Source organism: Microtus oregoni, unplaced genomic scaffold (genome assembly GCF_018167655.1).
Source record: "Microtus oregoni isolate MIOR12 unplaced genomic scaffold, Mior012 000010F_ref0000083, whole genome shotgun sequence".
NCBI lineage: Eukaryota > Metazoa > Chordata > Mammalia > Rodentia > Cricetidae > Microtus > Microtus oregoni.
In genome coordinates, this window is record NW_024543069.1 from 5,800,458 (window position 1) to 5,812,497 (window position 12,040).

Below are 12,040 nucleotides of genomic sequence, written 5' to 3' on the forward strand. Positions count from 1 at the left end.
ATACAGTTTTCATCTCTCCTGAGACTTTTCGCGAATGCAGTCTGAGCACAAAGCAAACAACACTCTGAAGTCATCAGAGTGGAAAGAAATTTGGTGTGTCCGTTGCCAAGCAGAGAGAGAGAAAAAAAAACAACCTTTCCTTTTTTGTGCCCGGGTAAACAGCAAGGGAATCTGATTACAAAATGCTGACAGTTCTCACTTAGAAATCACATGTGCTCATTTCGAACTGAATGCCAACTCGGTCGTGAAAGTGTAAAGTTAAAGTCTCATCCAATTCTTGGGTGAGGACCGGGGTTGGAACTCAGTGGTAGAGCGTTTGCCTAGCATGTGCAAGGCCTTGGGGTCATTTACCTTCCATAGCCAAGGTGCGTTTGTGTGTGTGTGTGTGTGTGTGTGTGTGTGTGTGACTATCAGATCAATTCACCACACCTAGATTTCCACTTGAGAGAGCTCTGCATTTCCAACTTCTCTTCATGTTTTTTTTAATTAGAGCCAGTACACAGAGTGACCCCTCTCACGTCAGCTACACCACCTCATTTGAAGCTATACTGCTTGCCCTATTATGGAGTTCAAGACTTCTAAAGACCAAGTCATCATGCCTGTCCTTACTAGACTTGCTCTTTGAACATCTCTCGCCTCCTCTACACCTCTACAGCGCCATGCACAGAAAAGGAATGAAGACATTTTTGACAGTTTCCACACTAGCCTTTCTGTAAGCCATAGAAGAAATGGCTTGAAACGCCTTCTATGACATTTGGAATGCTGTACAGTAGAGACAAAATGTCCAGAAAGCTTTGTGCCCTCCTGGAACCTATGAATGTGACCTTATTTAGAAGCAAAGTCTCTGCCAAGACGAGGGTTAAGACCATGTTCTGACAGAATCGTTAGGATAGACCCCAAAGCCAATGACAGTGTCCTTGCAAGAAAGGGAAAACAGTTGCAGAGATGTAGTGTTCGTAGGCAGGCAGAGGCAAGGGCTAGACTTCTGCTGGCACACCAGAAGCAAGCAACAGCCCAGACAGTCAAGAAAAGATCTGGAGCCTTGTATGTAGCTCTGCTGACACCTTGAGTTCAGACTCTAGCCTCCAAAACCATGAGAGAATCCATTTCTATTGTTTCAAGTCACCAGATGGCGGTAATTTGTTAGAGCAGTCAAGGCAGGGGATGAGAAACAGAAAAGGGTAGCCCCTCTGTAGACCTGATCCCCAATCCAGATGAAAGCAATCTGGAGTTGGGTACATCACAGACAGCATTTCCAATGCGGCGTCTTCGCACCTTACTGCGTGCGGCATAGACACTCAAGGATAGGGTTCTCTTCTCAGATAGCTGTCCTCGAAAAACATCTTTTTTGGTGGATACTCCTTGTTCTTTTATGTGATGATCAGTCATCCATAGTCACAAGGGAGGCACAGGAGGGGAATGGAGAAGAGTCACAGTGGCAGGAGACAGAGCTCTCCATACAGAGCACCCAGAAAGACATTAATGTGTTGAAGGGACAGACAGGAGGAAGGGAAGGTCTTTGACCAGAGTCTTTTTTGTGAGCTCCGTAGGAGAGGAAAAGCAAACTGAACAGGCCAAGCCTGAATAACTTCAAAGGGCTCCACGCTGTAGTGGTCATTGGCTGCCTCTCCTCCCCCTGTAGCTGGTTTTGGATGCTTCAGGAAGAAGAAGTTGTCTCCTGGGTCTATGGGCCAAATAGATGAACTCCTTTGGCTTCAGACTGATGATTTCATGTGTAATTGGGCTAAATGCATTGCTCATTATTAGATGGTCATGAGCCTTTCTCCCAGCTGTGTTCTTTGTTCCCTCTGAGAACTGTCTGGGCTGTGGAGAGCCAGCTGTCCTCAGCCAGGAAGGTTAGTGGCATAGCATTCCTGGGCACAGGCAAACAAAAATTAGTGTGGAGTATATGAGGTCTTCATGAATTCAGCTGTACTAGCACGCCCTTGCCTTCCTCCTCGCAAGCAGTTAGCAATAAACGGAAGGCAGCTTTGACTGCACTGAAAACTGCACTGTGCTTCCCCGCAAAGATAAGAACGATCGCTTACAGAATTTATATCGCAGCTGTGCATTCACTTCCTGTCCCTGTAACAAATTTTTAAGAAAATCAATGAAGAAATCTACAAAGACGAGAGGTTCATTGCGGCTCACAATTGGCTCACAGACCCGTTGGGCCATTTCAGCCCATGGGTTCTGGTACATGATTGATGGGCCTTGCCATGGCAGAGGCACATGGCACAGTAGAGCCATGTACTTCATGTCTAGGAAGGAAAACAAAAATAGGAAGGGATAACAGTCCTCTTTCTGGCTACGTGTCTGAGGATCTGTAGACTTCCAACTAGTCTACACACATAAAAATCCCATTACCATCACTTTTAAAACCAAGCCTTTAAAACATGGACCTTTGGGAGATAGTCAACACTCAGACCTCAGCTTGAGCTTTCCAGATTTTACCTTAACTGCTTCTCCTTTGCCCCTCCCTCTAGACATCAATTGTTAATGCTGTGCTTTATTTGGAAAAATCCCAAGGCACTGGAGAGCCCTTTTTTTTTCATAGCTTTCTTATGTTTTTCTTACCTTCTTCTTGACAGTAGTTGGTTTTATCTAACAGGAGTTATAACCAGATTGTCTTCTGTGTTTGAGTATTCATGTGTGCAGTCACAATATAAGTCCCTCATATGTTGCCTTTCATTTCATCCTCACTGTAAATAAGTATGCTGTAAGATATGCATTCCATATATATGGAAAACAAAAGTGCACAAAGATGACGTTAGTCTCCTGCTAACAGGTTTAGTAAAATACCATCCCAACTGTTTGGCTTGTGGACCAGCTTCTCCTCACCCTAACAGTTGAGATAATCAACCTGGTAACAGGAATCCGATTATTTTGGTTCACAGTTGAGGAGGCTTTGGTTCATGATCAGTTTATCCCATGGCTTTAGCCTACAGCAAGGGAGTGTGCCATGATTGGGGTATATGGGCAGAGAACTGCTCACAGTCAGAGGCCAAAGGGACTAGGGTCCCTTCAAGGACCACTCTAAGTAGCCTAAAGCCCCCACTTGGTCCCCAGTTCTTAAGAGCTCCACCATCTCCCAGTAATGGCGTGGGCTAAGGACTTTGAGAGACAGTTATCCAAACATGAAAGCGTCCACATTCTGTTTTTTCCTGGGTAGAAGAACAAGGCCCATGCCGTTAATTATTAGATGATTTTGCATTCAAACAAATGTCTTGTTGATAAAATTTAAATTGGATGGCACCTCCTCTTGCATGATATTTTTAACATTTAGACTTCTTTTTAAAGGAAAGTATTTTTAAATTTTCTTCTTAGAAAAGTAGTGTATGAGAAACTAGAGATACCTCCAAATTTTAAATATCAAGTGTGATGATGGAAGTAAGAGCTGATGTTTGTACGTTGTTACTAAATATAAGATACAATTCTAATTCTGTATTTTACCTCATTTAATCCTCATGACGGTCTTTGAGACAGGAACTGTTTTATTACCTTTAAACTGGGAAGTTAAAGCCCTGCACTGCACATGAACTGGAAATGTCAGCTCCCATTCCCAAATGTGTAACAGTCTTTAAGCAAACCTTCCTCTGTGGCCAAAGGTTGTTGCTATTACAAGCTTCCATCCTTTCAATAGAGAAAAGCCATTAAACATCTCATCTATTTCCTTTCTACTAGGATTACAGCTGGGCTCATGTGTCTCTGTAGTGAACAGGACACTATACGGGATCCACAGGGACAGAGGTCTGGCTCTCTGTCTTCTTATGAAACCACATAATCTGCTGAGACACGCATGGATTATTCTGCTCCTTTCCTTAAACACCTCTGAGTAGTCACCAGCCTGTCACAGACACTCCACACCCAGTCTTTCTTGCCTCCATCCTTAGCCCTCCAGGGCTCGAGGGTAACATTTCATTACCTGAGTTAGCCTTGCCCCTAGAGAACTTTCATGGTCCTGAGGCTCAGCTGCCTTAACCATTCTAATCTTGTCCACTCGGCTGCTCCATTGTCAAGCCAGGCTCTGTCTGTAACAATTGCCCCGTGACTCCAGGTCGCCCTGCTCCAGAATCCAGTGAGGGGAATATGACCCATAACTAAGCCAGAAATGAAGTACATCTCAGCTGTCCTTTTTCGGCCCAATTCTCTTATCTCGTTTGTGAGGAGAAAAGCCCAATGGTTCTCTTTAACAGGCTTGCAAACCTCTTGTCAAATGTCACTCTTAAGCATTTGAAAATAAAATTCCAGGAATTTAGCTCTTCTGTGAACCTTTGAATTTCTGTCTCATCTTTTTCAGATGATGCAAGTGTGAACGTTTACTTGTCTAAAGCAGGAAAGGGGTAGGGGCCGCAAGATATTTAAGAGAAGAGAAACTGTTAACACCCAGGGGAGATTTTTCTGACACTGGCTTGGCATTGACTTTGAGAACAAGATAAGCGGTGCCTATTTTGGGGTGTGATGGTGATGATATGTATTTTTAATAGGATTAGAAACCCGAAGCATATTCAAGGACTCTTTTAATGTTAATTTGTCCTGCATTTAAAATTCAAAAACATTAGATATTCTTTAACTTTTTAAGTAAGCGTCTTATGTTGTTCTCAGGCGGATGACCGTGCCCAGCAGAACAATGCTGGAATCAGCTCCCATTTCAGAATACCTCACTAAAGTCATTGATTCATCTTTTTAAAGTTAAAAACAGAGGGGGAAAATGACATGGGCCATGACTCTCGTATTAATGTAGTCGTGATTTGGGTCTTTGTGTCTTTGGGGGGGGGGGCGGAGAATTGATCCTTGAGACTGGCATGGGACAGCACTCACACTGACCCATGGCTCAGCCTTCTTTTTGCTTTTGTCTTGAGATATGACCCCATACTGTCCAGAAACTCACTCTGCAGCCTAAGCAGTCCTTAAACTTTGTCCCTTCTAGATTGACTTCCCAAGTAGCTGCACCATCAAGAACATCTTATAATCATGTATTTGGTGTTCAAAACTAATTGGTTTTATATTTAGTAGTCTCAAAAATATAAGAAGAACCCTTGGCTCTTCTAAAATTACCAGCCTGATTTTAATTTCCAATGTATTTGGAAATGAAGTGCTTATCCAACAATGTTCAGGGTTAGGCACAGTGGCACCCAGCTATTGTCTCAAAGAGGATAGCTTGAACCCAGGCATCTGAAGCCAGTGTAGACAACAGAATGAGACCTATATCAAGAGAAACTACCTAAAAGTAATACATAAGGCACGTTTGAATTATCGTCTTGATTTTCTTCTCAGAACACAGCTTACTAGATAAGGAGTGAGGGGCAGTATTTCCTTTTTGTGGGCATAATTTTTGTTAAAAGATGCCCAGGGTTTCGACACACTCTTTGACTTCTTCAAATGGTTGCCTCTACTGACTAAGACCACAGACAGAGGCATGAGCATTCTGTACAGCAAACCACCATTGCCCTTAAAATTCAAAGAGACTCCATTCCATGTAGCTGTTTTGACAAACCACTGAACTCATCCACACCACACTCCCAGGTTCGCTCGAGCTCTTCAGGGCCTCTCTCTTTTTAATCACTTTATAAGTAAAAGATGTTCCACTCTTTTCCAAGAATGGGTGCTAAACGTTGAGTGTGAACACCAAGAACGCTCTGGTTTGCATGAATTCGGACCTTACAAATGAACCCCTCCTTGTTCATCCACCAACGGGATGTTTGCTTTGTAGAGTGCCAGATCCGTTCCTTCTTTCCAAAGCTTTGCAGACTGTCAGGGGTACTCCTTCATCCTAATTGCGTGAGGACAGACCATCTCAGCCAGCCATCTTGAAACTGTCCTGAACAGTTTCTAGTCCAAAGACAACCTTTAGGCGAAAATTATCGGCTTAGTGGTATTATTAAAATCCAAGTTGAATCATCGTTGTGGGGTTCATCATCCTTTTGGAGACTTCAGAGATCTGTTAGGAATGTAAACATATTAAATGTCATAAGCTGTAAATCTTAGGGAAATTAAGGGTCCATTTTCTATTAAGTATATCCAGGGTATCCAGGTTTAATAATAAATAGCTCTTTAAACTTAAGCCTGAAATCACATGCAGGAAGCTACATGAAACCTAAGGCTAGAATTAGTTAGTACTTTTGATATCATTAATATTAAAAAGAAATTTTAAATTTCGAGATAGTACTTATACCCTAAGAAAAAATTTTAAAGAGTCAAAATAAATTCAAGGGGTATGAGCTTTGTGACAATGATAGTCCTAGATTTTTATTTTATTCTGTCCCATACCAGGTGGCTCTTCTGATATGAGACAGAGACTTTGAATTTTCTTTTAACAACATGCTTGGGTTTAGAAAAGGAGAGAGTGGTACTCCAACTCCAAAGTTAGCTTTAACTTTTAATTGAGTCGGAACTACATAAAGACTACCTGTTTAGCATGTCTGTAGAATCCAGCAAAAACCAACATTTCATAAATAAAAAGGTTTATGAAACTTTACCTTGTAGAAGCATTTTATATCATAAAGCCAATTACTCCTTTTCTTGGTATTTTTTTTCTGGATGGTTCTTCCCTTCTTTTCTCAATGTTTGATTTGTCCAAAGATCTTTAGATTCCTCAGTTGGATGTTTTTGTTTTCCTGGAAATGCAAAGACAAACCCTGCCCTGACCCTAATTTGGTGAGTTTTTTTCTTTCAACAGATTGAATTGCTACATTGGTTGATGAACCATAACAGAGTTATTATTGAGAAATGTGCCATTTATTGTCACTTTGCAGTGTTTGATGTTTTCCAAGTCTTCTTCTGCTCAACCACCATTCTGGCATGGTTTATTCTTTGCTGTAACCTTGTGGATGATGTGTTTGTCTTCCCATTCAGTTTGAAGTATTCTTCAAATATTGTCTGTGCAGTTCGCTTAGTGGCCAACTTTTTCTTTTGCATTCCTTTACAATAGCTAGTTTTTCTGGGTATAATATTCTGAATTGGCTGTTGTCAGTTAGAGTTTGAAATAACATCCTTCAAGGTCCTCCTTACTTTAAAAGTTTTATTTTGTTTTGCTTTGTCTTGATTTGTTTTGTTTGAGAAATTTGCTGCTTTTAAGATGGATCTGTCTTTATATTTGGCTCTGTGTTTCTGTCTTTCCAGTTCCGACATACTTTATTTTGGATATTTAGTCCTTGATGAGGAAATTCTTTTCTAGTCTCGTTTCAGTGGGGTTCTAAATGCCTCCTATATCTGGATAGGTATTCTTTCCTTAAATTTGGGGAGTTTTCTGCTGTGATTTCATTGAAACTATTTTCTATTTCTTTGAAGACAAATTCTTAACCTGCTTCTATGTCCATGATTCATATATTTGTTCTTTTCTTAATGTTCTAAAGATTGGACCCCCTAGAACTGGGCTTGCCAACAGTTGTAAGTCACTTAACTAGAAATCAAGCTCAGATTCTCTGGAAGATCGGCACCCACTCTCGGCCACTGAACCATGTCTCCATTTCTGATGAGGCTTTTATTGAGTACTGTCGTTGTTGTTGTTGTTGTTGTTGTTGTTTGGCTTGGCTCCTTGAATTTTACATTTCTAGAATTTCAGTTTAGTTTTTCTTCAGTGTTTGTGTCTCTTGATTAACTCATACTTCCCTGCCCTATGTTGACTTCTTTTGCCTTCTCTGGGAATTTACTCAAGAGTTTGTGTCCTCTGTCATCTCTTTGTACAGTTTATGCTCATTCTTTCTCATTCTTTTTATGGGATTCTGTCCCCTTCCTCCTCGTGGGAGGTGAAGTCCTGGATTCTTACGCTTCTTGTTTACTGCATTTAGAATTACTGAAGCAGTTAGGCCATTGGTTGGATTTTAAAAAAAAAAAACCCTCCTTCATTCAGGAGAAGTATTTGCAAACTTCAAGGAAGACTAGGTTGTAGTAGCACGGAGGTGTCATTTTTCTCTACTGGACTGCCGTGCAAGGCAACAAGCTCACTCCCCATTGCTGCCCTGTGAGAAGAATGCTATTTTCAAAACAATCATTTAAAAGGGTTGTCCTTCTATGAAAATACAGTAATAGCAAACAGTTCCCCTGAGGACTTGCACTAAGATTCCCCAGGATACATAAAATGCAGCTATCCAGCCCCATAGTGGCAAAACCCAGATCCCATACTGTCAAAATTGACGAGAACTGGAAAAAAAAGTCTATGTTCTTGGTAGTGCCTTAATTTGCAAGTTCTACTAGAGCAAAGGAGACTGAGTTCTCTTTTACTGGTGTATCTTTAAGTACTCCACCCATTCAGCGGATATCCCCAGTCTTCTTTCAACGTAAAATACTCTGCAGATTACCCGAGATCACCTCCAAAAAAGCAGAGATCTAAATTCCCACAGTAGTTACTAATGTATGAAAAACTGTGTATCCTTAAAATACCAAGCGTATATGAGTTAAAATATAGAAACACATAATACTAAAAAGCTGTTCTCTTAAAAATGCAAACTCCGACTTTGCAATTCTGGCTACATGTCTCTTGTTCTGTGTGCCTGCCTTCTGCTGGAGGAAGTAAAGGCTAGGAAGAAGAAAATGCCTTGGCAAGCAGAAAGAAGGTTAAAACCTCATTACCAAATGCTTGTACTATTTAAAAAGAAATTTCTACAAAATACAGACCTCCGAACTCAAGAAGAATGAGCAGGTCTGTTCTGTTTCTGCTAGTTAGAAATCCCTCATTGCCATTCCGATTTTTCTTATTTCACCTCTTTCTGTTTCCCCACTGCTCTCTGTGTGTGTGGTGGGGGGGGGGGTGGAAAGGAGTGACGTAAGAATGAGAAAGAGAAGGAGCAGCAGGGATGCTTGTGGCTCCACTCTAACCCCTCGTGTGTACTCAGTGTGTCGAGGACACTGTCCCAGACACAGCAGTTGGAACAAAGTCACAATTGTTTATCATGAGCAGCAGCTTAGCTTCAGCAGTCCGTGGAAATGACAGGAAGAAGTTAAAAAAAAAACAGCAGGGGTGCAGGGGTCCCCTCCGGAATGATCCATGTTGCCCAGCGATGTTACCTTTAAGAAGGTCACCGTCGTGAAAGTCACTCGTGCTGAAGGGGCTGCTGGCACTTGGTCAGCGACTGTACCTCAGCGATGGCGTGCTGCAAGAGCCGCCTGTCTACAGCCAGGTCTCCCATCGCTACTTGGGCTTCAGGCTTTCCCATCGCTGATATCCACAGACCCTTGCCCCTCTTCCCTTACCATTCATGTCAACCACAAGAGTAATGGATGGCATTGTCATCCTTTTCCCAACAGCCAGCTCTGCACGCAGCGTGTCCCTGCTGAAGGAGCTTTAGATCCCAAGGTTCCAAAAATACGTATGACAAGGGTGTAAATATTTATGATTTTTAATACCCGTTATGAGACAGATGCAGTCCATGCGGTGGGGTTTATGGTGATACATACATTGTGGTAACACCTGCTAGATAGAGGGTCCATATTAGCTGTGAAGCCACCCTTGTCTGTAACAGTCCACCTGATCCCAGACAGTGTCCCAGGGAAAGCCTTACTAAAGCCATTTTATAACAGAAAAGAAAGGAGAAAGAGCTAGCAACGACAAGACCTAAGCAACTACACCGTTTGAACTTGATTGACAGAACTGTTGCCACTGTGACGGCCAACGCTAATTGTCAACTGGGCAAAATCCAGAATTACCTGATAAACGGGCCACTGGGCATGTCTGTGGGGAGGGGCGGTATTGTGACTGGGTTAACCGAGAAATGGCACCAATCCCTGGGCAAGGTTTCCTGTAGTTGGCGAGGGTAAAGAAGGGGAACCGGGTAGTAGACGAATTCAGTGCAGGGTGACCAGCCGCCAAGTTCCTATGTGAATGTAATGTCCCCAAAACAACGGACGGTAACCTCGGAGCTAAAATAAACTCTCGCCTTAACTAGCTTTTGTCAGAGGATTTTATCACAGCAACCGTACGGAAGCTAAGATATCCACGCATAGCGCATGCCTTAAAATAGCAGAAAGGTCGGAGAGCACTCATGAGAGACAAATAACCAGGAAGGGCACCAAGCCGGTGGTGTCAAGTCACTGTACTCTGTATGACAAAGATGTGACAACTTAAAATAGTCCGCTTACAAAAGCTCTGAGTTAAATATAGGACCTGCTAAAGGAGCACTGAGAAAAGCAACATCGCGTCAGTCACTGGCGTGTCTGTCGGTTTCAGCAGCAAGGAAATACCACCTGCAAAACAGCCCCGTGTCTCGGGAGAGAAGCCGGGGCGTCAGTTTCCCCCGCACTGCTTCGGAATAGAGGTGTGGCCAAATGAGCCTCGGCTGCCGGGTCCACGATTTCACAACCCACCCTGCAGCCTACAAGGTCAAGATTGCAGACCCTCCTAAGACCTGCTCTCTGGGCTCTGAGACAAAGAACAGTCTTGGTTGTAGGAATGAGAAAATTGGGAGTGTTACCTCAGTAGTAGGGCCCTTGCCTGGTATGTATGAATCCCTGAGTTAGATCTATAGCATCACAGCAAAAGAAGAAAGAGAAGAGGGAGGGAATTTGAGGGAGGGGAGGGTGGGGAAAAATGGGAGAGAGGGAGGCAGAAACAGCAGCCCCCTCAACATTGCCAGAGACCAATGAACCACCAGCTTTGATGAATAAATATGTGTCTATATACACCGGGGATCAGTTTCCATTCATGAAGGCAGTCTAGAAAACTAAAAACGATGTGGAGAATGGTGGACCACGTTTCGGCATTTCTGCCACTGGCTCACGGATAGGGAGAAATGACTTGCAGGAAGCTATGGTAGTGTTTAATGAGCAGGGAGAGTTGGACCACCCCAGACCTCCCACTGGGGACAGAAACGCACTCCTGCAGGAGGTCCTTGGTCATAATTACCGAACCACCTTGGAGATTCACTGGTTTGTTTAGAGGAATTGTCTGTGCCGAGATAGTGAAGTCTACCTGCTTGGTTTTCCTTTTTGACTCTCTCGCTCTCGGATTTTTTTTTTCTTTTCAGGAGACAACAATGGCTGGTCTCTACAATTCGACAAGTACTTTTCCAATATCTCCAAACTGACTCCACGACCCCCTTCTGCATGCTGTAAGTAGCCACACAGCAGATGAGCTCATGGTAAGATGCCAAGCTATTCCGTTTTGGATACAGCAAAATTTCTGAAAGTCGGTTAGAGTGTTCTAGTTGCAAATGTTTTGAAGAAAGGAGGCCTTGGTTTGGAATCCCATCTTCAAGTGCACCTGGAATCAATCAAAGCAGGTATCGCAAACACAATTAGTGTCGGCGGTCAGGGTTGCTGTTTTCTAGAATGCCCTCTTTTGCCCACCGCCATAAACTCTGCAGCGAAGGAAAGCAAGGAGGTGGAGGAGGGGAGCCACTGGTTGGGCCCTAACGTCTGTAAATGGAGAACGCTTGCTTCTGTCTTTGAAACCACAGATTTTTGGAAGCCAGAGTCACTGTATCTGGCTATGCAGTCACTTGCTGTCTACTTGCAGACACTGCACAGGGTACAGAAGGGAGAAACCTAAGCAGCAGCTTTGTCACGTTTCAGACCAGGAATACTTGCTAAAATAATGCCTTTTAAGTGCCCTTTGTCAGTTAATAAATTATTGGACCTGTAATGTCAAAGCTCTCCTCTCAAGCCGAGGGCTGGAGGGCAAGAGGACTCTTTGGCTGTATTGTTTTCCACAATTTAAAGTTTAGCTTTTCAAATTGCTAATACTTTTGGTCTTCACTCCTCAAATGAGATTGATAGGCTCCCAACAATCCCCCATATAAAGGCCTGCACATTTCCCCCACCCACCCATGAGTCTCAGGGGCACCCACCAAGTTAGGGCAGCATCACACCTGCCTCTCAAAAGAGGGGAGCCAAATAATTGGATCCTTAGAAAGCTAAAAGTCCAGGGTCGATGCAGCTCCTGTAGGACCCTTGCCTAGTGTTTGTGGGGCCCCAGGTTCAATCTCTAATACTGCTGAAAGAAAAAATGTGAGCTAAAACCTTTTTGAAGAAAACAATTTAAAAGGTATAACACTGCTATTAATATAATAGAAATATGAACTAGATGTATTATCTTAAAATGTAA

The 12,040-nt window shown here is 42.9% G+C and overlaps 1 protein-coding gene across 5 annotated transcripts in view; it reads left to right on the forward strand.

Moving 5' to 3' along the window:
- Window positions 1–12,040, forward strand: part of Rxfp1 (relaxin family peptide receptor 1) — an 83,037-nt gene that overhangs the window by 37,029 nt on the left and 33,968 nt on the right. For 2 of the 5 annotated variants that reach the window (XM_041659573.1, XM_041659577.1), the window contains one exon: window positions 10,962–11,045. In XM_041659573.1, coding sequence (XP_041515507.1) covers window positions 10,962–11,045 — 84 coding nt within the window. Of the gene's footprint in view, window positions 1–10,286; window positions 10,318–10,410; window positions 10,433–10,961; window positions 11,076–12,040 lie in introns of those variants that run through there. The other 3 variants (XM_041659576.1, XM_041659575.1, XM_041659574.1) reach the window with 3 other exon arrangements.